General features: G+C 48.5%; 2 protein-coding genes across 3 annotated transcripts in view; both read right to left on the bottom strand.

Moving 5' to 3' along the window:
• Positions 1-825: 825 nt before the first annotated feature.
• RFLNB (refilin B) lies at positions 826-6,841 on the bottom strand. Its single transcript, XM_065694907.1, has 3 exons — positions 6,564-6,841; positions 4,932-5,041; positions 826-3,639 (listed from the first exon to the last, which is right to left on the bottom strand). The coding sequence occupies exons 1-3, from the start codon at positions 6,765-6,767 to the stop codon at positions 3,309-3,311; spliced, it is 645 nt and encodes a 214-aa protein (XP_065550979.1). The 5' UTR covers positions 6,768-6,841; the 3' UTR covers positions 826-3,308.
• A 4,311-nt stretch (positions 6,842-11,152) lies between these two features.
• VPS53 (VPS53 subunit of GARP complex) overlaps positions 11,153-26,300 on the bottom strand; it is a 67,348-nt gene continuing 52,200 nt past the window's right edge. For both annotated transcript variants that reach the window (XM_065694622.1, XM_065694623.1), the window contains exons 19-22: positions 21,480-21,549; positions 17,580-17,717; positions 14,420-14,524; positions 11,153-14,077 (exon numbers count right to left, since the gene is read on the bottom strand). In XM_065694622.1, the coding sequence (XP_065550694.1) occupies positions 13,907-14,077; positions 14,420-14,524; positions 17,580-17,717; positions 21,480-21,549 (484 nt within the window). In that variant the 3' untranslated portion in view covers positions 11,153-13,906. The remainder of the gene's footprint in view (positions 14,078-14,419; positions 14,525-17,579; positions 17,718-21,479; positions 21,550-26,300) is intronic.

Genomic DNA, 26,300 nt, shown 5'->3' with positions numbered 1-26,300 from the left:
ATACTTTAAACACTGCATGACACTCAAATGCTTGCGGAGACTTATGCAGGAGCAGCGGCACGCTTTAGAATAGCTTCAGAGCTCCCTAGATTCCAGTAATGTCATTACATGCAAACCTAGAGCTTTTTGCAAGCAGATAACCAGATGAACAATAAAAAGTAAGCAAAAAAATCCAATTAAGAATTAATTAACTGATGTTCAATTCTACTCTGCCAGAGATACAAACAAAACCAGCACGCCTGCAAATTCGGAAAGGATTAAAGAACAGATTAAGCATCCAGACAAACACTACAGCACTTCCCTCAAAACAGTAGTTTGTAACTATTTTGTTTTTATGAAGTTTAATGAAGAACACATTCCAGCCTTATTTTATGCTGTATTTACTAATCTAGTAAATTATGTAACATTGAGCATCTACATTTTTAACCATAATTAGAAAGAAACTCCTGTCTGGTTGAATACCTGTTGTACTGGAAAAGGGCAAGTGCTTCACTTGTAAAACATGCTGAAATCCACAAGAAACTCTTTAAAATTAAAACTATACCAAATGAACAAGTCAAATACACACTGGAGAGGATTTTCAGCTGTCTTCAAGCCACTTTTTTAACGTCTTAAAGTGATATACCCACAACATTAGGTGTTGTTTTGATTCTTTTTAAATACAGTTTTATATAGGAAACGCCTTCCTAGAATATCTGAACAACAGTAACACATAAGGGAAACAAAACGGGAGCTGGGATGGGCAGGATATAGTATATGTTTATTTCTAAGTAAATACTATAATAAATACTGAAGCTGTGAAAGAAAAATAAAGAGACTTCCCTATATGATGGTTTTCAGATCATTTATTAACAATAAAGTAAAAGACAAATTGAAAATTAGAAGGAAGGGGTGGGAAACGTCACAGACATCAGAACACTTGCACGGAGCTAATCAGAGCTTTGCAAATGCTGGGACATAAATAATTTAAAAGGTATCTCTACCAATTCAAATGTTTTTAAGAGGCACATAATTAAGTTTGTTTGCTGTATAAAAATCAGGTGCTTTATCCTAAAACTGTATGTAAGGGTCAGTTCATTTCTAACTAGAGACAATAAATGATTACAACTTAAAATAATCCTCTCTTCGATCTCTTGCAAATGAATTCATTGGAAGAGCGTTGTCGGAGCAATCCAGGATCCGTGTTCTTCCAGCATCCTGTGTCCAACAGTGGCCAGCACCAGATGTTTCAGGAGCAAGGTACATGGAAATGCCAAGCGAGCAATGCTGCAATAGCTTTCCCAAAGGAGTTCTGTCCCTTTGCAACCCCACACACATAGGACTTGAGTTGTGCCTTCTGCTACACAGCAAGTACATCCTGGGGCAATGTTTAGGGGAGAACTGCAACACGGGTATTTAAGACGCATTTCCTAAACACTGGAGTCCGAAACCAAGATGTTTAGTGAGAAGACAGTGCTGCTCTTACCCACTCTGGAGCAAGGCCTACCTGTCTTTCATGACCTTTGTCACCCTGGGATTGTTCTAGGATCTGGTTTTCTGAGGCACGTTCCAAAGATTAAGGACATTCTGTTCCGAGCTAATAAATAAGTAAAGAAGCAAATCACAACAACAAAAGAACCAAATCACACAAACCTGCCTTCCTGTTGCATTTTAGTCTCCCAAATCATTTCAGCTCCCACTCAAGTGCACTTCCACACCATTCATCACACTTGCACAAACACATGTTAACTACAGCTCAAGAACAGGCTCCCGAGTTTCGAACTCCCCACTGACGAAAGTCACCCTTGGGGCTATGCATTAGCAAAGTCCTCTTTAAAAGCAGGTCCAGGGCTGATATTATACCACAAGGTTACCCACACCTCAGAGGAGCTTTGGAATACATGGAAAAGCCTTGTCTAGCCAGATCAAGTCTACCATCTGTTTCTGAGTGGCTACACCACACCAGCCACCAACATAGCCAACACTAGCCCATGCTCTCAAAAGCAGATGCTCTCCACACTACACTGCTCCCTGTCAATATAGGAATAACAAACTGGGTAAAGTAAGAAATCTCTCCACCTTATTTTCATTAAAGCACATGATAAACGCACATAACATCCAGATGGACTTTCACTGTATCTGAAGTTACCACCTTTGGTCCCCAACCTCATCATGCACTTGGGACTGGAGGGGCTATTCAGCAGCCTACAGACAGGCAGACGCTGCCCCATCCCAGTGACATCCTGAACACCAAAGTCCAGAGAGGACATGGACCTTTGCAATGAAAAGCTCAGTGGGGAAGCAGAGCTACAGCTGTGGATTTTAGTATGCAATAAAAATCTGCCTGTCCTTGGCTACCTTCTAATTCTTCACAACCCTCACCATGACAGCGTCTCACACGGATCCCAGCATCTCCTCCATTCTACGTCCCTGTATACACCGTGCATTTTCCAGCTCCTAGTTACAAGTCCCTTAGCACAGACAGTACAATGTTGGTAAAAACTAGGCGCCAGTAGTTTTCCACCAGCACATCGTCAAGACACAACTTTCCAACAATACGGGGATAATCTTTGGCCTGATATTCTTCGTTACAACTCCTACTACATGCACAGAAATGCCAGCATGTTACACAGACTACAGCGCTGTAGAAGTTGCTGTAAGAACAGAAGATACACCATTCCCCTACAGAACTTGAATTACCTGATCCTTTCCCTGCTGCCTGGAGCTGCAAAAGCAGTTTATCTCCTGCTCTACTCAGAACTCCTTTTCTTTCCATCTCACATCTTCAAAACGGACATGACTGCCATAGGATAACATTTTAAACTGCAGAATTCTAGATTTTTCTGTGTTAGTTTTTTCCAGCAATTTCCAGGAGGTGCTTCAAGAGAAAACAGTCTCGTGATCTGAACTGAAATGAATGACAGCTCTGGCTATCTGTAACCAAATAACCTGGTAGATTCCCTACAAGAGAGCAAATCGCCCTTATTTTTGCACATCACCACAAAGCATCAAATGGATTTCCACCTGCCAGGTACAATTCCACATTCTTTCTTACCTGTCAATAATATTTTCTCCGGGAAAACACTTCCCATTATTTTCATCTGATTACTGCACTGTGGGGAAGGGGAGGGAACTCATGACTTTAAAGGTGAACAAACAAGTTCCTTACTAAGTTATGTTCCCACAGAAAACCGCGTTCAGGCCATTCTGATGCTTAAAGCAGGAATTAAGAGCTGAGAAAGAGGGTCTGTACCCGCTTTAGCTAGTGGAGTTAGCACAGTACATTAGATGGGACCGAGATGGATCAGATCAAGAGGGACAGCTGTCAGTCAGCAACCATCCAGGACGCAGTCGTTCCCAAGGTATTCTGAAGTTTCCAGCTCTATGCTGGAGAGGAACCGCCGCGTGGTCTTACGACAGTTGTAATCCAGCGTGGTGGTGTACACAGTCTTGGCGTGCTTCGGGTAGATGATGGTGGTGCTGGTGAAACGTTGGGGCTTGTTGCGCGGCTCAAAGTGGACCTCGACTTTGTAATTGCGCCATGTGCAGTTTGGGACACAGATGACTGTCTGACTGCAAGAGGAAACGCTTAAGCCCACTGGCATATAGATGTCATCGATGAAGTGCTTCTCCGAGTCATATTTAACCGAGGATGTGTACCTGAAATACAACAGAGAGACGTGTGTGAGCTCTGCTCCAGAGCAGGAGGCTGCTTTGCAAAGCTGAGCTGTCAGGTGGGGTGGCTCCTCAGCCTTACACCTACCACCTCAACACAGGAACAGCCACATCACATTGTTCTGCTGCTGTCTCACTCATTTATAGGAAGAAAAAGCTTTTCATTAGCAGCATACCCGGCATTGTCCCCATTTTGTCCAGCTGCCGGCACTACCAAATACCATATCAATCCTTGCGTCTGCTGTTTTAAGCCTCAGCTCTATGAGCCTAAGAACCTCATTCAAACTCCAATGACTAAACCCAGAGGCCTACATCCACATTTAGGCTTTGCACATGAGCATCCTCACTCCTCAGAGTGCCAAGTCCATGGCAGCACATGTTATCTTCCCAGTTACCCTCTGGCAAGAGCAACACAGGGGTTCTCTGGGATTGCTCACAGCATGGGGCACTCTCTGAAGGCAAACTTCTAGAGATTCAGCTGGAAGGAAAACACCACAATTTACACACCAAATTCCACTGACAAGAAAATCCTCTGTGCTGGATTGCAGAAGAAAGTTTTCATCTCTTTCACACTGCGACAACTCTGTGTTAGCTTTTCCACAGTGTTGGCTGCCTTGAATTCCAGCCTCAGCACAGGCTCCTTTTACCCACACCAGAGCATCCTCTCCTCCTACCCTCCGCTGCATTAGGCTTCCATTTGGTTGTACCTGTCTACCTCTGCTTGCACAGGGATCAACTGGGAGCCTTCATTTCTCGTTACTGCAAATCACCACATTCAAAGGAATAATTCACATGCTGTGATGCAGCACATTTAAAAAAACAGCAATTTTATGTACTCTCTGAAAACCAACTTTTCTCTTAGTTCATAAACCAGCCACAGTTGATAAGGTAGAAAGTGCTTATTATAAAACTATGAGGTTACGAGAGCAAAATTCCTTTCCCCTAATAAAACATTCCTAGAAAGAAGGCTGCTTTGAAGATCTTCCATCATGATTACCTTCTGGTTAATTGGTTGAAAGACAACACTTTGGAGCAGTGCAATGAAGGAAAAGCTGGAGAGTAAAATAGAGGAAAGTCTTCCTGGTGAAAAAAAAACCCCTATGGGATTAAAAGAGGCTGAACACTCCTTCAGCCTGGACAAATGTCCAGGAACGTACAGCTGCATGGAACAATAGCTCTGCAAATAAATTAACTTGACTCACAGGCACTGATAAGGCCTAACTACTCCTTTACACGCTAACTCCTTCAAAACTAGATGGCTGTAACACAGCATTTACCTTATTTCCTTTGGTGGTAAAGGGTCAAACTCAACTCCTTCGCCAAATGATAAAGGACACAATCTTGGAGGGCAGCTGGAGAGAACAGGGCTGGGGGAGAACACAGAGTTCTGAAAAGAAATGCAGAAATAATCCCTTTTATGTTACAATTCAGTATATTCTCAATAAAATGTATTTATTTAGCCCTTGGTACAGAGCTGTCAAGGTTCACATTTACGTGCAAGAGGACCTGCTAGTCGAGACATGCCTATAGGTCTCACTTGGTCTACAGCATCAACGATGTGGCAAGGTGTATTTTTTGAAGTCCTAACTCCAGGAGCTTACTTCGGAGGAACCATTCTGGGGAATAAGGGAGGAATACAGCCCCTCAGTGCAGCATAGCTTCATTCAGCATGAACTGTAGCCCACTTGCTGGATGAGCTCACCTTCAATTTATAGCTAACATTATACGAGCGTACGAGCGCACCCTCCTTGCTGGAGTCATCAGATACACCCATGGGCAGATCACAGAAGGAAATTATTGCAAGGCATCTTGCTGGGAGCAACTCCTTGTTTCATAGCTACTCCATGGCTACTATTTGAAGGCATTAAATCCAACCTAGCTCACATGGAACCCCATGGAAAGGATTAACTCATTCCCACCGTGCGGCAATGCACAGAGCATCCCTGTGCTCCTCTCCTGGAAGGGCAGCACCTCAAGCTGACACTGGCCCAGCACTGCCCCATAGCCAGAAGGAAACGAAAGCGGCCCTGAAGGGGCTTTTTGAAACCACCTCTGGTTTCCTACACAGGGCCTGGGAACTATGGCAATCTCTCCTGCTCTATACATGGCTCTCCTATGGCCTTTTCCAATTCTATGGTGGCACTCCTGCAGAAAAGGGATGTCTCCTCTGACCTGCAGTTTCCAAAGTACTCGTATGAACCGCTCAGCATCAACACCCAGAAATGGTTTTGTGAAAAACTAGCACATCTCTATCTGATACCATCAGCTGAAGCCAAAAGTTAACAGAAACTTCCTACTCAGGGTCACTCTTTGGAATAATGAGAGTTCTTTTTCCTGTGGGATCTTTCAAAGATGTGCTGCGATGCTGTCCCACCCCCTACCTGTGTCAGGAGAGCTGGGGCTTCCCTTCGATTAGCAAGAACTGACCCCAAAGCCGGTGCTTTTTAAAAGCACCACCGGTTCCCCTAACACAGCCCCAGCCCTTGTTGCGGACACCACGGTTCCCGGCGGGATGCCTCCCGGGGTGCGTGCGTTAAGGGATACGGCAGCAGCGGAGTCACCGGTAGAAGGGAGGGAAACGTGGGGCAATTTTTCCAAGCTGTCCCCCGCCCCGGAGCCCCGGCGCCGGTTTTCCACCCTCCTTTCCTCAAAGGATGCTGCGGGGCCTGGAGCGCTGGGGGCGGAGAGGCCGCCCCCGGGAGATACCTCTCGGCAGGGTCCGAAGGGCAGCGGCGGCAGCCCCGGGGTGCAGGGCCCAGCACCTGCCGCAGCGGCACCGAGCGCCCGGGGCTGCGGGTCCCGCTCCGCGCTGCAGCCCCGGCGGAGGGTCCCGCCGGCCCCGCGGGGCGCAGAGGCGGGCGTCCGGCGCCGCGGGACAGGGTGCAGGGGCGGCCGGTGCCGGTACTCACCGCGGCGGCGGGCGCGGGCGGGTCGGGCTCCGGCAGCCCGTTGGTCGCGGCGCGGTCGGGGCTGCCCGAGGAGAGGAGCCAGGGCGGCGGAGCGGGCCCGGGGCTGGGGGGCAGCCCGGAGTCGGGGCTGTCGAGCCCCGCGTCGCCCCGCTTCCTCATGTCCGGGAGGTCGGGCACCTCCCGCAGGCTGAGCCGACCCACCATGACCGAGCCGCCTGCCCCCGCCGCGCCGCTCCGCTGCGACTGCTGCGCCCGGGCGGCGGCGGGACGGGCGGGGCCAGAGCCCGGGGGTGGGGCCTGGCCAGGGGGCGGCGCCTGCCCAGCGCCCCATCCCGCATCCTGCATCCCGCATCCCGCATCCCGCATCCCGCCGTGTCCCTGCTCTCTGCCGGTGTTCCCATTCTCACCCGGTGCTCCCGTCCCTGTGCTCCCATCTCCGTATCCCAAGACAGCATCCCCGGCAGGGCACTGCGCACTCACTCCCATCCCCAGACACATGGAAGTGGCCAAATCAGCTCCCGACAGGCTGCCCTATAGAGTCCAACCTAGTGACCTGATGCACCGCCCATTCCTATGCCAGCATGGATTTTGGGGAGCACAGAAAGAGCCAGCCCCAACTGCTTCTCCTGCTAGGTTGTCCCCACCTCCAACATGAAGATTTCCCCAACAACAAGGGGTCCCCCGTGGGTTTTGGCAGCCAGGTTAACCCCCCCAGGCCCCCTGGACTGAGTGTCACAACTGCCTGGGATGGAGGGTGCAGAAAAGCAACCCGGAATTGTTAGCAGTGTCCATGCGCTGCAGCCACATTTATTAAGTGAAGTGGTTTTGCTGAGACCAGGCCACTGTCTGCCTGGGCACTTCCGCTGGGTGCAGACAGGCCATAGTGGTTAATGCCACCACTGACAGGTACAGCAGTGAATAACACCCTTCAAAACTCAGGTTTCCTCCCCATGTTGCTCCTTCTCACCACCCCATACCAAGGATTCAGATTCAGGCAGCAGTGCTGCCACCCTTAATTGTCTTTTTCAGGCAAAACTGCTGAAGCCGAAACAAGAAAACAGAGGAAAAAGGGTTTTTCTAGCACCAGAGGAGAGCGAGGGAACCTTTTTTGGAAAACCCTAATGAAATAATTGCGCCATGTCATCAGATTCGGTGGGGGAATACTCTTGTGGAGAGAAAGCGCCTGCCTGCAGCCAGCCAAAGTCAACACTCCCCTGTGCAGTAACAAGCAGTCTGGCCCGACGGGCCCAGCACAAGTGAACCCAAACCCCTGAAAAGAATTCCTTCCCTGCCCCAAAATTAAAAGCAGAGCAGAGTTTTCAGCCGTAGGCGTCTGTGGTTTGCAGCTATGCAGTGCTGGGAACTCCGGAGACTTCCTCAAGGAATTTACATTCCTTTGAAGAAATACTATGAGGCTGTTTGTCTTTGCTGAAAAATGCAGATGGAAAGAAAAAGAACATTAAAAGGTTTTGACTGAAATCTTTGGGGTCTGAGCAAATGTGCTGGGCAGGTGTTTTCTTCCTTTTGATTTAAATGCATCCCCAAAAAAGAGAGATTCTGGTCTCTGGGAGCAATGGGAAAGCTGCTTGCTGCTCGCTCCAAAATCTCCCATAAAAGCCCTTTATGAAATGAGATGCCTCAGAAGGTGCTGGAGCAGTTTCCAGATGAACACCATCATTATTTCAGAGCTGCTGTGCAGCTCCTGGGCTCAAAATCACGCTGCCAACAACCGAGTCGGTGCAATTTAGGAATGGGGGGAACTTGTGGCACCTCCCAGCAGCCACCTCTGTGGGCTGTGGGTGTCCCCATGGCTGCTCCCACAGGGATTAGTGTCTGGGTGTGAGGGATGCAGTGCTGGGGAGCTGCAGCCGGCTGTGCTGGGGATGAGCAGGGCTGCACTGGCTTCTGGAGGTCTTGCTGCTCTCTATTTACTAGCCAAAACCCTCCCACTCTGGCCTGGCTTGACACAAAGGACAATGCTTTGTGCCCTTCCAAGCTCTCATTTCTGGCCTTGGCAGGTGAAGTGGAGGTGTTAGAGCATGCAAGGGGGCTCAGACCCGAGGATCTCCCACCCCACTGCCATCTAGAGCTGTAAATTTGCCTGCTAGGACAAAAAGGAAATGTTCAACCATAACTTTAACTACTCAATAACTAAAATGCTGTCGATATCCACTGCATACAGGAGCCCTGATTCTAAAGCACATGTACTCTGCCCTCTCAGAAAGCCCGTGTCTTCTTGAGCCTCTCAAACCGTACCGATCTGTCCAATCCCAGATGGCATTGGAAATCTTTTCCCCCGCCTGTACATCACAGCCTGTTTGTCCACGTTATTTACTTTGTAACTGCCCGTGCACAGCCGGGACAGACCAGATTCCAGTATCTTATCAAGATCCTCCTTCCATAAAGGACTTTCCACCAGGCTGGGTGCACTTGGTTTAATCAGCAATGGAACAATAGGCACATTGATGTGGTGCAGGGGGCTGTCACTGCGGGTGGGGGGAAGCAAATCAGAAGGATCCTGTGTTATTTGATAACGATGGAAAACTATTTCCAAACGATGGGAAATGCCAGGCTGCTCCCTGTGGCGCAGACCAAGAATCCTCCAGGCACTGGAGTCACAGCAACGCTTCCAAGCGATGGGATTGATGGGAGCCCTGGGAGCAGCTCTGCTGCAGGGATGAATGCTGACGGCACATGGCTGAAGTGGCTCTTTTGATCGGATTTTACAGCCCTGTTGCCACCACCCTGCGAACCACTAAGCCACGAGCCAGGATTTTCCCAGGGATCCAGGAAGCTCCGTGTGCTGCAAGTACCAAAGGCTGATATTTTCTCTCCCTGCAGGATTCAGAGCCTGATGGCAGCCCCATGGGCTCTCCATGTCCTGCTGGGAATGGGAAGGCACCACAACTCCCCAGGGGCCTGATCACAGGCAGGCTGGGTTGAGAGCAGCCCCAAGGAGAAGACTTGGAGGTGTCAGTTGACAAGAAGCTCCCCATGGCCCAGCAGTGTGCGCTTGAGAGCAGAATCGCCCCGTGTGCTGGGCTGCATCCCCAGAGTGTGAGCAGCAGTCGAGGAAGGGGATTCTCCCCCTCTGCTGTGCTCTGGGGAGACCCCTCCTGCAGCCCTGATCCAGCTCTGGGGAAGCAACACAAGAGGGACATGGAGTTGTTGGAGCGAGTCCAGAGGAGCCCATGGAGATGCTGCGAGGGCTGGAGCAGCTCTGCTCTGGAGCCAGGCTGAGAGAGCTGGGCTGGGGCAGCCTGGAGAAGAGAAGGCTCCTGAAGGGGAGACCTGAGAGCAGCTCCAGTGCCTAAAGGGGCTGCAGGAAACCTGGAGAGGGGCTTGGGACAAGGGATGTAGGGACAGAACAAGGGGAATGGCTTTAACCTGCCAGAGGGGAGACTGAGATGAGCTCTTAGGCAGAAGCTGTTCCCTGTGAGGGTGCTGAGGCGCTGGCACAGGGTGCCCAGAGAAGCTGTGGCTGCCCCATCCCTGGCAGTGTTCAAGGCCAGGTTGGACACAGGGGCTTAGAGCAAGCTGCTCCAGTGGAAGGTGTCCCTGCCCATGGCAGGGGTTGGAGCTAGATGAGCTTTAAGGTCCCTTCCAATCTGAACTATTCTGATTCCATGAAACTGTGGTACTTTGGCCCTGGTGATCCTGTAGCCCAGGTAAGGGCCCAGGGAGCCCACCCAGGTCCCACTCCCAGCAGGGACCCACTGGCACTGGTCCCAGGTCTCCAACACCCTCAGACATCTTTGTGCTCACAAAAGCAAGGCTAGAAAAGTACTGGAGCCCAGCTGGACTGCGGCTTGGGACTGGTGGAGCTGCTCTGGCTAAGAAAAGGGAATGAGCACACACTTTAACCTAGGAATTTTGGGTGGCAGTAGCACTATTTGGTGTAAGCAGCCCCAGCAGAGCAGGCACACAGAGGAACATGTTCTACCACAGCCTCTTCTGACACAGCCCAAAGACAAACGCTCCAGCTCATTTTCCTGAGCACAGCAGAGCCGCGGCTTGATGCTGGTGAACAGCATCCGTGTCTGTCGCCCGCCCATCTGCCGCCAGGGAAAGGCTTGTGGAGACTTGGACATAGGCATTGGGATGCTCAGAGTCACGCTGTAAATCTGGTGAAAGAAATAAACACCCGTGTCGCCCGGCACAGGCTGCCCAAGGGCGGAGGGGGCAGGAGCAGCAGGAGGAAAGCAAATGAGTCATTAATTCTCCAAGCAAAAGAAACTCTTCCAGCGTCATGCATCGTGTGGAAAAAAGGCACTACCTCTTCATGTCAAAGGAAAAATGCAGCTCTCACAGAAATCCCTCCAGCAGTTAAAAGTCATCAGAAACGATCTGGTTATTTAGGGGCACAAAGGCAGCCGTGCTGAGCCGGCCACACAGTGCAGGGAGCTGCTGTGAATGCAGATGCTGCTGGTGGAGAGTCGCCTGCTGGAGCAGCATAAGGTGGAAAAGCCAGAAGAGAGACTGCAGGACAGAGCAGAGCAGAGAGGCAGCAGAGAGCCCCGGGGCTGGCGTGGTTTGGGTGAGATCCCTCCCAGCCACTGGGGCTTTGTACAGAAAACACTGAACATCAGTAAGCATTGAATTCATTTTAGTGTCACACTCCGACACACAGCCAGAATTACACCTCAGCCAAAACCCATAAAAAGTGGCATTTTATACAGGGAAAAAAAAAATCATAATCCTTTATTCTCCAGAGATGTAAACCCCAAACAGCTAACATATGCATACAGACGTGCCAAACCCGGTAAATACCCAAGAGCTGGGGGACAAAACCCTTACACTGACAGAAAAATGCAGATTTGCTGTCTAAAAGTAGAAATCCAGCTACCCAGACCTGCAGCACTCTTGAAAGGCTGAAACTAAAATTCCATTTTTCCTTTTATTTCCTCTTGTCTACAGAATGAAATGTGGAGAATGAACGAGGGAAGCCTTTGGGGAAAGACACGCGACGATTAACTGGAACATCATCCTCAGCTATTCATAATTGAGTTAAGAGTCATCCACAGACAGCAAAGAAAAATGAATCTAGAATGGATTATTTATCCCCCCAAAGGAATAATGAATCTCTGCAAATCCATGTTCCCTCCTCCCTGGCTACTGCACTTGATAACGTGTGAACCATCCTGCACATGCACCTTGAATTAATCTGTCCTTAGGGAATGGCTGTTCACAATCCCAGCGTGCTTCCAAACACCTTCTTTTGGCACCCAACATGTAATCAGGAAAAGAAATAAATGAAGCAACAGCAAACTTGGGAAGACTGGGGAATTTGGAGTGACAAGAAACTGCCTTCCCTCCCCACTAATACTGTTACTGCTGCTCTGCAATGGATGTCACCACTATGGTGCTCTGCAGCTGAGCACCCTGCAGGGCCCAAGCCTGAGGACTCCTGAAAACACATTGTAAAGGGTTGGTGTTCGCATACCTGTTGGTGCACACCTTGCTGCAGCAGCTGGTCAGTCTGAGCAGCATTAGGAAACCTGACAGTGAGGATTTCATCCCTGCGGATTTATTCTTCCTGCTCCAATCCTGTGCTCAACTCCTGCCTGTTCAAACGCAGGCTCACCTGCCAATTGGGCAAAGGGAGGATGGAATTTTACCAAAAAGGCAACAAATTTGCCCTCCCACAGCCATGGGACTAACGACAGGATAAGGGAGCAGCCTGCACCCAAGAGGGGACAATGCTGAAGCATGAAGCAGATACAGCCTGAGCCCAGGTTTTGCCTCACTTTCGATTTCCCCTTTTCCTTCCCTGATCCCAGTGAAGACCCGGATTTTGGGTGTACAGAGCTCATTTTTCTTGAGCATGTCTTACCCCCGCCTCCTCCCAGCTGTGCAGCAGCAAGTACTCAATCCCTAGTGAGCACAGCCCCTAATAAGTAGTCCTAAGGCCCAAACTCAACCTGGTGAGGAGTGTGACCCACCCAAGAAGGCATCTGACATCATGATTGCTCCTCACCTGCCAAACTGGTACAGGACTTCTTTCTCCTGTACATGCAAGTGAGGCTTAGAATAAAGCAGGCACGACTGGTCAATCTGCCCCTAAACCCATACGGGATTCATCTGTTCATGGCTGGGCCTTCAAAGTCCCCCCAAAACGGTACAGAGAGTTTAGGAATCCAGCATTGCTAATCATGAGGTGATGTTTCCCTCCACTGAGACTCCTTAGGACACCATGGGCAGGGTGCAGACGTACACCAAACCCAGCCCTGCTCCACACCAGCTTTGTGGCTGGGTGCCAGGTTACCCAAAATTGTTTCACCTCTGGCTCTTCTCCTCTCTGCACTGGTGCAAGCTGAAGCTCAAAGGAGGAAAGGAAGACCCTCAAAGTCTGAAGCTGGTGCAAGCATCCTGTCCTTGGAAGAGGCTCCCTGTTAAAGCCATTTCCAGCATCTCTCCTTGCAGGGCAGCAAAGGTGCCAAAGGGACACACCCCTGCTGGCATAAGCGCAAGGAGCTGGTGCTGTCTGACACTTGCTCCATGAACAGCCCTTTGTGGAGAGAGGGCGAGATGCTGTATGGGAACTCCCATCAGGGACAGCAGTGAGTCCAACACACACGAGAAACAACAAGCAGCTGGAGATGGGCTCTGCAGATGTCTGGTTTGGCCTTTAAGCTGTAACAGCAACTGAGGCTGCTGCTTGTTGGCAGGAGGTTTGCCAAGGTGCAGAAGGCATTAATTCAACCCTTTTCTTCTGTTCAGAAAGGATCTGCTTTGCTATTTTACTGGTGGCTTACACATGCCTGTCCTGGGAAACCTTAGGGTTTCTCTCCTGGACATCTCATTAATCCAGTGGAGCTGCAGAAGCCTGGATCCCAGATGTTAAAGGGGTTGGGGATTTGGTGGTAGTGATGGTTTGGGGTTAGTTCTCCCCCTGCAATAAATAATGAAACAGGAACAGCTCTGCAACAGGGAGTGAGCAGTAACACCGAACTCTCAGGCAAAACCCTCAGTGCTGCAGCAGGAGCTCAGCCAGGCTGAAGGCTGGGACACCACGTGTATCACACCTGGATAGTCTCTGAATCCTTCTAAACTGTTTTTGCAGCTGCTGACCTCCATGCTGACTCTATTTTCCCCACCACACAGACCCACCAATGTCCTGGGTTTCACTCCCGCTAAGCTGTCTCAGGGCAAACACCTTGGTCAGATTTTCTCTTGGTCTGAATGGAGATGCAGCACCACCGTTTATGGTGGTTAAGAGATCACAGGACATGAGGAAGACAGGACAGGAATTTTTCAGCAGCACACTGTCAATCATACATGTGAGGAGCTTTGCTCCCAGTCACTGCAGCCAGTCCTGAGCAACAGAGTTTCCTTCTGCTCACTTAGAGTCTTTTCTTGATTAGTTTCTCCAGTTTCCGTATCCGAGAGGATTCCTGCTCAGGCGTGGGAGCGCTCAGCGAGAGGGAGCTGGTGTTCTCCACGCCGGAGGGGGGAGCCGGGAGGCGCTGGCGGAAGAGGTCCAGCATGCTGCTCTGCTCGCTCCTCTTCAGGCCCTGCAGGAGCAAACAACAGTGAAGCATCACGGTCAGACTTCATTGATCTGGGAGCGGGTGTGCATGAGAACAGCTGCAGGAGTCAAACTGCTACCTTTTGTTCACCCACCACAAGCTGGATGTACACCTCTGGATGATCCTGAGGCAACTGAGCTCAGCCCCAGGAGCCAGAGCAGGTATGAGTGACCTGCAAAGCTATTCAGTAGCAACTCCACAGGACACACCTGCCTCGGAATGCTTTTCCCACTCCCAAACCCCTCTATATTTCTACTGAAAAATGTCACCAACAATCTCAGTGCAGTGCTGGTGGACAAGCAGGAACTCTGTGGGACAGGTTCTAACCTTCATGTCTAGTATCTTCTGGAAAGTGTCAGTGCTGCAGTCTGCAAGGAGCTTGATGTAATTGTCAACAAACACAACTGGGGGTTCGTGTGGAGCCATAACCACCTGCCAAGACAAGAAGAAAGAGATCAGACAAATTCTGTGAGTTAAAGCCAGCGCTTGGTCAATCCAGGCACACGAGAGACAGCAGGACTGGCTTCTCTAAAATAAAATGCTTAAGGAACAAAGAGGCTGATGTGCTGCTAGTAACTGAGAGGTAAAGGTGAGTGAAGAGAAGTAAAGTAAAGAGCAGGAAGATGGATGGGGTCTCTTTCCGCACAGCAGTGGTGCCTGGACCCAGGCAGCTGCAGATCTCATTTCAAAGAGGAGCAGAACTTTCTCTCTACGCCTGTGGGCTGGCAGGCCCTGGTGTATTGTCAAAGCTCAAGATTTCATCTTGTTGCATGGGGAAGACTAGCTGGGGAGATGCTTGGGGGAGAAGGGCAGTGCTGGTGGTGGTGACAGAAAGTCCCCCTCAGGTCAGGCAGCCTGGATGCAGCCCATACCCTCACTTTCTGTGTCCCTCTGCTCCCTGCTGCCTGGAGGCAGAGATAGCACAAGGGAATCTGACAACACTCTGCAGTCCTTCCCTCTGCCCCAGGACAGCACGGTCAGAACAATCTGCTGTGCAGTTCTCCTGCTTCCAACATAGAATCTGATGAGTGAGTGGTGCCGCATGCAGCCACTCGGTCCTTTGGGTACGCTCCTCTGGAGAGGCTGGGGTGCAGTGTCTGATCCCCTGCTGACGTCTGCCCCAGAGCTCACCCCCTCTTAACGCCAGCAACAGTCAAGTCAGGAAAATAAATTAAAACAGCCTTGAAGCTGGAAAGATGATTACTCATTGTTATATTTTCCTTACATAAGCAACAAGCTCCGCAGAGAACACACCTTTTGATAATGCTGGGCAGCAAAACCATCTTTCTGGGGAAGTGTGTGTGTGTGCGAATGTGTGCGCATGCAGGGCAGAAACAGCACAGGACCAGACTCTTCCCTGCCTCTGAAAACATTTCCATATGTTTCCACTGACCCAGCTCACCCCACACTGTATTCTGTCACAGAGACATTTCTTTCTCTCCCTGCACTTCAGACCAATGAAACATCATAGCCATGTATACACTTATAAATCCTTAATTTACAGCCCTTGTAAAAATCTTCTGCCAAGATGAAAAGCTGGAACTTCAGACAGCAGAGCCAGAGGAGAAAGGAAACAGCTCCACGGGACGTGCATACCCTGATGCCCTCCTTCCCGCTTTCATCTGTGCTTTGCTAAATGAATTTGTTTGTGCCATCTTCGGGCTCATGGATACTCCTACTGAATTACAGCTGCACCAGTATAAGCCTGGGCATGCTGCTGTGTGGTGGTACTGCTGTATGCAACAGAGGTATCATTTCTGAGCCATCTTGGAACTAGGTAGTACAGCCCTGAAAACGCCACGGAGGCGTGTAGTGGCCTGGGCTTCTGACAGGGTGAAATAGCTCTTAGGGAAAAGGCTCTGAATTTGGAAACAGCAGAGTTTGCGCACTGATAAAAAGAGACAATCACAAGACAAACAGAATGGCCAGAGATGACCAGTCAGCTCTGGGCCCCTGCAAGGAAACCTTCCTATAGAAATGCCACGTCCTGTTCAAGGCCAGGTTGGACACAGTGCTTGGAGCAACCTGCTCCGGTGGAAGGTGTCCCTGCCCGTTGCAGGGGGTTGGAACTGGATGAGCTTTTAGGTCTCTCCCAACCCAAACCATTCTGTGATTCTGATTCAACCCAATCACGCACTGATCACACAGGGCCTGATTTTGTCCAACCGCTCTGTGGAGCACTGAGCACTCAAAGTGTTTTTGTTGTTTCATCACTCGTTACATTGACAGGGAGCTCTCACCCAGGGCCATCAGAAGTGTGTTCTGCAGCAGGGCAAGCATGAGGTATCTGACAATGCAAACTGCTACTGCCCAGCCTGCAGACCAGCAGCACCCTGTATTCCATGTCCTAAGCACTTCTATATTGCTTTCACCTCAATCCCAATGAAGCCAATGTGACACTAAGGTAGGCAAATTAATTCCATTACCTTTCTGATTCAAACATAAGCTCCAAGGAAAAACCCATTTCTGTATGCAACAGGCTCCAGTCTTTGCTGCTCCTCCATTAGCAGTACCAGGGTATTTTTCTTCAGGCCATTTATAAGAAAATGTAGACTTGCTCTAATGTATCTACCAACACCTCAATCGCCTTACTCCAGAAGCATGGAACTGCAGAACTAATTTCTGAATTCAGAACGCAAACTCAGCCAGAACATTACCTTGGGGCCCAGGAGCAAAGCCACACTGAGCAGGAACCATGGAGAGCCTGGGCTCTGCACCCCCTCCTTGCCTTGGCTGTGGTTTACGAGACTCTGCTGGCAGCTGCCTGTCCTGCCTGACCCCAGGTCCAACTAATTCACTCAGAGGAACATCTTCCCTTCAGCATTGCTGGTGAACAGGGGGCAATCCCATCATCCAGGTGGGTACACAGCACAGCTCCTATGGCTTCTCCTGGGAGCAACCCAAACTTCTTACTCCAACAACAAGGGGGAAGGGGAGGTTGCTTTGCTTGTTACTTTTTATGAAGACAACACACTGCTTTTGGGTCATTTTCCAGGCACCAGGTCTGGAAAATGAAAAAGGACTCTGGTGAATACAGTAACCCAGACATGTTTGCACTGGCTGTTACACTAGACAGTAAACAGGTGACTCAAGCACGGCTTGGCTCCCCTGCGTGAAGGAGTCTGCACAAAGGCCTGGAGTAACCTGAACTGGAAGGTTTGCCCTGCAACAGACACTTATGGATGCTAGCTCTGATTTTCACAAGCTCCTGAGGGGATCTGGTGCCCCAGCTCTCCTAGTAAGCAGCACTTGAGCCCTCGGTTACCTTGAAAAATGAAAACTCAAATGAGATGTTAAGAGACTGGGGGCAAACCCAAGGCAAATAAGCCAGTTCTGTCGAACAGCTGGCAGCGCACCCGGACAAGCTCACATACGTTCATGTGCAATTGCAGATTGCTGTGTTCAAAGGAAGGGCCCCCTGGAATTTGCTCGCTCCAAATCCCAGTCCAGCAGTCTGGCTGGCAGGTTATCAAAAGTCTTGCGTTACCTTCAGGATCATTTCAGCCCGAGTCATGCCTTTCACCACTATCTTCGTGTAGCTGGCAGGAGCCTTCCTCACCACTTGGGACCCAATGGAGGGCAGATCCAGGAGAACCATCTTCAGAGAGTGAGTGTCCAGCAGCAGCTGCAATAGTTAATCACACCCTGTTATTACCAGGCTCCGTACCTCCTATAATCCAACATCTTTAAAAGTTTAACACTTCCCACACTGCGAAAAATCCCAGTAATTGGACTGCAGGAAGAGGAGGGGCTGACCGATGTAATGTTACTTCAAGGAGACACGGTCACCCATGGCTACATATCAGCACCGTTCACTGACTTGAACAGAGCACTGCTCTGCTGACTTCAAATGACTTATGTGCCAGATGCTGAGCTGCCGTAAGGCAGAGATTTCCATCCAGTCCTCTTCCCCTTGACAGTGTAAAGTGAAGCAATCTCAATTACCTGTAGCCATATCATTATTTAGATATTGAGGTCAAATTAATTAACACCATGCTTTCTCCTGCCCCCAACCAGCCACTGTGTCAGGTTTACTGCTTTACTCAACCACTTGATATTAAGATTTTTCTTTAAAAAGAAAGCTGCAACACAATACAGCTCCATGGAGAACTGCTCAATACCCTGTGTACACTGAAACTCACAGCCTGCATGCTGCTTTTCACTGTACAAGTGGCTAAATAAGCAGCAAGGAGCAGCCATGAAATTTAGCCCAGACAAGCACTGATGACAAAATGCTGTGGGTTAGGGTTTCTTGTAACAAAATTACCCCAAATACCACACTCTTCTGATTGCACAAGGTATGTTTGAAGAATTAAGACCAGTGAAGGACAGAACCTGAAATTAAACTAGAGGCAGAGGAGCACAACTGATTTACGCAGCAATGAGTGAGAGCTCTGTGGCTGTCAGCACACCCAGTGCATTCCCTGCAAAGGGGCTCTCAAGACCACATGGAAACTTGTTCTTCTCGAGCAACACACAACATTATGGGCCCTTCAGAACCCCTCAGCAATCACCTTGGACAATCCGAACATTTATGGTACAGCTTTCAGCACACGTGGGAATTCAGTGCAAATACAAAGGACTGAGCTGAGGAGGAGGGATGCTGGATCACACCACTTCAAATCTGGTCCCTGTTATCTGCAGCAGCGTACCATTGCTGTGTGCTGCCTGTTTCATGGTTTGCATGAGATGAATCAATGCCATCAATCTCATCCTGGTAAGCCAGGAAACCACAGCACAAATGAGCAGCTCTACACACCCCGGAGCTGCTGGAGCCTCAGGCTGTCATAGCTGGATTCCGGTATGTCTATGAGAGACCCCATACATGGAAGATTTTTCCACAGTTGGAGAATTCACATCTTTCCCACGTAAACTCTCTCAAGTCTAACAGGAGTTTTGTGAACTCCGGCTTTCCCACAGATGCAGCACTTGCAGGCTTTGCCCACTCACCCTATTTTCCCCCATTACCCGTCCCAGGTCCCTGGCATTACTGTCTCACTGCCAAAGCTTGCTGAGACAGAGGATTGTCAAGTCAGAGATACAAACACAAAGTGAAACCCTACAGGTCCTGTTCCCTGCACTGAACACTTCCATAAATAATGCCCTAGTGCCTAGATTTCTAACATAATTATTAGGAAACAGCACTGTGTTTAGGACGGGAGAGGCCTGGAAAGCATATTCCACAGCAACATTTGCACCAGAGAAAAACTGGTGTGGAAAGATGCTGGTGGGTGACCAGAGGTGTGTTCAAAAGATGCTAAAGCAACAGAGGACCTATATGCTGCAGAGCCAGAGGAGATCAGCTTCTGAAGACCTCTGTACATCTAACCCCAGGAAGGTATGTCCCACTTATAAATGACATATTCACTGTGAATCAGGCTAACAATAACCTTCCCAGTCTGCTTTAAAGAAGCAAATTGGGCCTGTTATTCCAATCCAGTAATGCTAAAACCTTTTAACATTAAACACAAACCCACTGCTGGCAACTGCTTAATCAGTTCAGATGGTTATTAAGAAAAAGACTTTGTTTAATCACTCTTGGGTTTGCTCACTGCACAAGATGAACAGGAACTCAGCTTCACTCATTTGCTTCCCATTAAAAAAGAGGAGGGTTTTGATGTAAAGCTCCTGTTTCATTTTGCAGACACACACTGCTCAGAACCCATCTTTGATGCCTAAAACCCAAGCAGCTTTTAAGGCCCTGATTTGAAGTTCATAGCAGTGCCATTAGGGACAATTCTGTTTTTGTTTAATCAGCCCACAAAGAAGCAGTTGCTTGTGCAGCGGACAGCTGAGAACCTGCCTCCTTCAAACCTCATCCTCACAGAGCAGCAGGGTCCCAGCCCACAGGCAGGGGTGAGAGATGAAGAGTCTCGAGGCAATAAATACCTTGCACTGCCCATGTGCAATTCAGGGACAGGGACTCCTGTGAAAGGGCAGCATTTCAACAGAAATGCACATGTCAATGCAAGTGGCATTAATTCAATGTGCTTCCTTCCCTGAGATTGTGTCTCACCATCTTGCAGTACCTACAGCTCTCAGTATAACAGGGAGGCAGGTTCATGGGGAAAAAGATGGGAAGTCCTGAGTCCCAGATGCTGGGTGGTCACTTCCCTGGGTCTCAGTCACTGAGTGGTAGAGGTAGGGACAGCTCTTCCCCATCATGCTGCAGTGTTCAACGTGTATTTGCAACGCCAGAGGAAGCAAGGCCTGGAAGGCATTTCTGCAGGAAAGAAACTGTCCTGTCTTCACACACTGCAGCATCTCTTGCCCAAGAAACAGGGCCTCCATTTAGCCTTTTTTTTTTCTGATAAAATAGAGAAAACTCTGCAGTGTACCTCCATAGCCCCATCCTTCCTGCACAGCTCTGAGGGGAGGAAGACAGCAACCATCCATATGCAAACTAGAGGAGGCAAAATCTAATTGTACTCACTGAAACTCAGCCAGGACACAGACTCTGGCAAAACTACATCAGGCTGCAGAGGAGCCCATGAGGACATCACCCTCCAGAGGAGTCTCCCAGAGCTTCACTTCCTCAGAGAGGAAGGAGCCAGCACATGGGACCAGCGCACACAGTCCCTGAGAGGCTGCAGCATTGCTCTGCTGGTGTCTTGCTGCTTGAACTCCTGAGCTGAGAAACTGCCTGGACACCTGGGGTTTTGGTTTGGGGTTGTTGCTGGTTTTTTTTAGTAAAGTTTCCCTGTTGTCTCACTTCCCCTCCAAATGACGCTTCCTCCAGCAATTCCTTTTAAGGAGCAGACATATGTGTGAATAAAGGATTAAAGCCATTACTGCACAGGCCTTCTTCACTGCCCACCCTCCACCCTGGCACTTCTTGAAGGAAAGAGGATCCATATCTCAACTAGCAACTATGAGCTGACCATGCCCCAGCTCTTCTGAGCAGAGAAGCAATAGGCTTAAATTTAACCAAGGGAGAAGGCACAGAAGCAGTAGAGGGAGATTTGAGAAAGGATGTGTCAGAAAATAGTCTTCCTGAGGACATGGGAGGTTTTGGCAATAGTTTCTGCCACAAGCAACATTCTTTTCCTTTGTGTGAGCACACTGAAGACAATCTCATTGTGACACCTTAGACCAGTGTGTAAGAGGTTTGTTGTTCCTGGGCTATCATTAATTTGACTGGCAAAGTAAGAGCTCCTCTGCTTGGGAAGATGCCTAAGGCCCCTCTCCCAGGACAGGTTCAGCTGTGGCAGGATCCCTATAAACCTGCTTCCACTCTGCCCTGTACCAGTGTATCCCTATTGCCTCAGCTGCACCAGAGTTCAGGACACATAACTTAGCTCTCTGCCCCTTTCGACCAAAAGCTGCCGTGACTTCTTGAACCCAGAAGTCATAAAACATGACAGACAATGCAACTACTTTTTCTTACCTGTTCTGCGCCCACCATGCTGATAGGTTTGCACTTGAAGATATGGTTAATGAACTTGGGAATGAAGGAGCTGCAGAGATGAAATACAAAATGACACAATTACATGTGAGTATTTGGAGTTATACACTCTTCTGCAGTAAGAAAACATGCAAAAAAAAAATCAGGATGGCTTTCCATAAAAACACTGTAAGTGCCTGGTTCTCAAGATGATTCCAGACACATTAAGTATACTAAATAAAACCCCAACAAACCCTAGGTACAATTCTTTTGCTTTAATCCATACTGATCTCAAACTTAATTGAGAAGTTGAACACATACTCTATGTAAATAAATTGCTATAAACTACATAAAGTACTACACTACAAGGTCAAGAACAAGCAAACTATTGTACATAATAAACACAGCAACACGCCAGGATTAGCACAGCTATTCACAGAGGAGAAGAATCCAGAACCTACGATTTACTGCATACAAGTAATTCCATAACATGCATATTACACCCTGAACTTGAGGTCCAGCCAAGGCTGGAGGTCTGCTGGGCCCTGGACACTCACACAGAAAGGCACTCATCCAGAAACCTTCTGGCCAACACAATCAAGACAAGAAAAAGTTTTGTGAAAATACTATTACCCTGTTTTACTAACGTGGACTTCAGACTCAGAAGAACAACTAAGGCACATATACTCAAGTGGGGAGAATTTGGCAAGGGTGGAAGCCCAATATTTGCCAACACACTCCAAAGCACCAGCTCCGGTTTTAGCTTTCTGCTTCCTGGTTTTAGGCTTTGTGGTAATTTCATTCCTCAGTGGAGAAGCAGATGCTCCCTTCTAGCAGAAGCGCTGGCTGAGCACCTACAAGACAAGCTCCTGCCCAACCTACTCTTCTGAGGTGCAGCACCAGGAAAACTCAGGAGCTGAACGTGAGGAGAAGGGCCAGCATGAACAACACAACCTCTGTCAGGACCACACCGCTCATACCCTTGGTCTTCCTTTTGCTGCCTTGTTTTTCAATGTACTCTGCTTCTTTCACATGGCCTTCTCTGGCTGAATGCCTACCAGGCTCATGTTTCCAGGACCTTGCCATGACCTGATGGCAGGTCTTAGATTTTAATGACACTGTGCTAAGTTCATGTAAGTCAGTCTGGTTTTTTTTCCTTTTTGAATGAGGAGCCATTTATGATGATGATGATCTAAATTCAGTGGGGTTTCCCCCTTAATCTGTCAAGCTATTTGTTGCCTTCTCACAAAGCAAAGAGCATGGACAGCATCTTGTTTGTCCTGCCACCTGTTTTCCAAGCCAGGACATTTATTTTTTGCCCTTTCTCATGGAAGAATGACAAAAGCGTAACTCAGGCAGAGAGCATGCCAAGCTGCTGAGAAAATCCAAAGAAATGGTCCAAGGAAGAGTCCAAGCAAAGGCTCCTTCCTTTCCCCTTCTCTCAGACACAGCCACAACCTCTTTCAGTGAATCATCCTTTCCTGGAGAGGCATCAGGGAGAACAATTTCAAACTACTATTGAGAACCAGCTACTGGGCTGCCCCAAACAGCTTTGAATTTGACCACCAGAGAAACAACCTTGCAACAAAACACAAATAAGAGGAGGGAAACAAGCCCTATCTCCTCTTGCACAAAAGCATGACAGCAGAGATGCAATATATCTGGTTTAAAATCCTTTTTTCAGGTGCACAGCTAATTCCCGGAGGGCAATTACAGTGCTAAGCACAGCTGGAGCTTAGGTGATCCTATAAAATGATCAATGGGTAGCAGCTCTGGGTGCAGTACCTTGCTAGAAGCTGAAGAGAGCAAGAAATTAACTCCATCTTTGATCTTGCAGCTAGGTCCAACTGTCCTTCCCTCTGTAAGGGCAGACACGGAGCTAATGCTCATGTTCTATATGAGCGAGCCTCTCTTTTTACCGGGTGGCAGACCAGCAGCCAAAGGACCCCCTCCCCTCTCTTTTCTTAATCTTCTACGTAACCACATGGTCTCCCATAGACAGCTCTCTGTCTTGCATGAAACAATTCCCAGGCCCCTTAGGATGGCCACCCACAATCAGTGCAGAAGGGTAAAGTGACCTCCCATCCCCACATGCCTGCTATTTCACGCTGCCTTATTGGAAACAGCTTCTCAACTCCAGCAGGACAGACAAGACAAACCGTAAGAACCAAAGGCTGCTCTCGTATTTTGGGAGGGCTTTTTGGACAAGCAGAGACCATCAAGAGCAGTTGCACTTAACTGAAAAATTCACTTGAGTCTCTTGCCTAGGCTGGACGCAGTGCTTGGCTCTCTCAGCGTACAGCAGGCAATCCTGATGCAAATAATACGTGCGAATTCAATGTTAATGCTCTGCACGAGGCTTTGTACTCTAAATGCCTTCACTCCCTGCACATCCACAGAGCTAGACTGGATGCCAGAATTCATTTACAGTTTCAGCTATAAAACCAAATCCAGCAAACCCTCCATAGAAGCAGACGAGTCCCCAGCATAATAATAAAGCAGTGCAAGACAGATTAGGAACCTAAAGCAGAGAAACCACAGCATCTGAGAGGCTCCCATCCAACGGGAGTGGCTCTGCCAAAGCCTGTGCTTTCCTAATCCCCTGCACTGCTGATGCATCAAACACAACGCCTTGTTAAGCAAGGCAGACAGAGATGCAACCACGGTCTTGTCTGTCTGAAAGAAGATGAGCTACTGCAGGGCATCATTCAAAGCATCCTGGTGTCACTGAGTCACTGCAGCTGAGAAGGGTTTTGCTTTATACCCTGCTCCAAGGCAGTGACCAGCACTTGCAGCTTGGCCAGGCTTAGCTCAGCTCACTGTTTCCAAACCTCCAGGAGCCTCCTTGTCACGATCTTCTTCCACCCAACTCCTCTCACTGAAAGCACGATGCAAAGGCCAGAACTGGAAGGGTGCCTGCTGCAGTTACCCACCACGCTTGCCTGTTTGTAATGGATGAGCTGCTATTCTGGGGGGGAGAATAACGAGGGGGAGAGCTTTGTTTTTCCTGTCTCTCGGTTCTAATCTCTTCCTCATTGAGGTCAGGTCACAGACTTCCCAAACACATCCCTGCACAGCAGCCACGGCTTCACCACTGTGGTTTTTGATTTCAAAGGATAAGGACTGAGGTGCAGTGAGAACAGAGCCCCTCACCCTGCCTGCAAGTGCCTCCTGAAAAGCTGGCTGCTTCTCACTATTTCATGGGAGTGAGGGTTGCATATTGGTCAAAACAAAACAAAAATGACAAATTAGGTTAGAGGACTGATGCCATTTTTTATGGCCATTTTTCTTCTTGCAGACTTGGCTCAGATCCCTCACTTTTAAATTTAGTGACTTTAGATGCCTTCTCCCCTGTGGTCCTGTAACTCAACACTAGCGCTTTATACAATCCATTAGAGCTCAGAAGTGGCTGGCAGTTCAAAAAGATACAGACATTAACATATGGAGAAGTACAATGCCTGTTAAAAGGATTTTCAGTGTTGTGGAGCACACAAAAGGCCAGGTATTTATATTGGGCAGGCAAGCATACTCCATAAGAATTCAGAGCTTCAAAAATACAAATGTTTGCATGCATTAAAATGTCATCAGCATTTTAAGTACATCAATACACCCTTACCACTGCACTAGTTCTCTTTAAATCCAAGTTGTACAGAAGAACTCTAAATAGGATCTGGCAAAAACAATTCTTAGGAACCAAATTTTCACTTCTCCACCTGATTCACAGCACAGTGAACTCAGGACTGTGTCTTTATTTTAAAGTGCTGCAGATCAGAGCTGTAGTTGTCTTAAAAAAGGTTTTGAAGTGCAGCGGTAGTTTTGCAGGTTTCTGTGCTCAACTATGGAACAAGCTATGATGAAGACACTTGGCTTAGATGTTCATTTTATCCTGAGTTTACTTGATATGTGCTTAGCAATAAAGTTAAAAGGGAGGCAACTAAGCTGAGGTATTAAGAGTGTGCCCTGAACAGCTGAGTAAATGGGGTTTTTTATTTATCACCCTGTTAGTGATACAAAATTCAAGTGAAACCACATAGAAGGCTTAAGTGCAATAAATTTTCACTGAGACAGCATTTCAAACAGTGATTATGGGCAACGTCATAATATGATTTATCAGTAACTGCTCCTTAATGCAAGCTAATGAGTACCCTGAGATAGAAAAGGGGAATGAAACTCTTAGGTCAGACTCACTGCTGTGAGAGCTAACAGTTCTCAGACAGCCTGCTGCATCCTTCTCTGCTGAAGCAGGAGCTGAAGCTCCAGTCTCAAACCCACACAGTAACTGCCAGGCCATAGTTTATTTCAGGATGATTAGCTTATTGCAGATGAATGAAATGTTAAGGTATTTTAGAGTGACACATGATATGCATGGCACAGCTCACAAGTCCACCAGCAGAGTCACATGCAACACCAAAAGCAGCAGCTACAACTGGCAGAGTCCTCCCGAGGTTTTTTCTTGGGGCATTGGCATGCAAAGCCCTGCTGGCCACAGGCAAGCAGGGAAGAGTTCCAAGTATCTTCCCAAAGGACTGAATTCTTGTTTCAGACACACAGCTTCAAAGTTTGGGTGTCCAAGAGATGCTGGAGAGCGCAACCCTAAACCCAGAGGCAAGGGGCATTTCTGTCTCATCTTCCAGTTCTTTCACAATGCTCAACATTAAGTGATTTGACAGGAAAACACTTAGAATATTCTCCAAAATCTGAACTTTTGTATAGAAAAGCAGCTTTTGGACTGTTAAGGAAGAATATACTCATCACACATGCCCTCCTTACAGTGAAATAGGTATTTTAGAAGTTATATTGAATTAAATGATGCACCAGATTTCT

Source organism: Lathamus discolor, chromosome 14, assembly GCF_037157495.1.
Source record: "Lathamus discolor isolate bLatDis1 chromosome 14, bLatDis1.hap1, whole genome shotgun sequence".
NCBI lineage: Eukaryota > Metazoa > Chordata > Aves > Psittaciformes > Psittacidae > Lathamus > Lathamus discolor.
This window is presented reverse-complemented; position numbering and strand designations above follow the sequence as displayed.

Coding starts and splice junctions, on each gene's coding strand:
- RFLNB (XM_065694907.1), bottom strand. CDS start 6,767: ATGGTGGGTCGGCTCAGCCTGCGGGAGGTGCCCGACCTCCCGGACATG. Junction 5,042..6,563: donor CGCCCGCGCCCGCCGCCGCG/GTGAGTACCGGC, acceptor ATTTCTTTTCAG/AACTCTGTGTTCTCCCCCAG. Junction 3,640..4,931: donor TTACCACCAAAGGAAATAAG/GTAAATGCTGTG, acceptor GTTGTATTTCAG/GTACACATCCTCGGTTAAAT.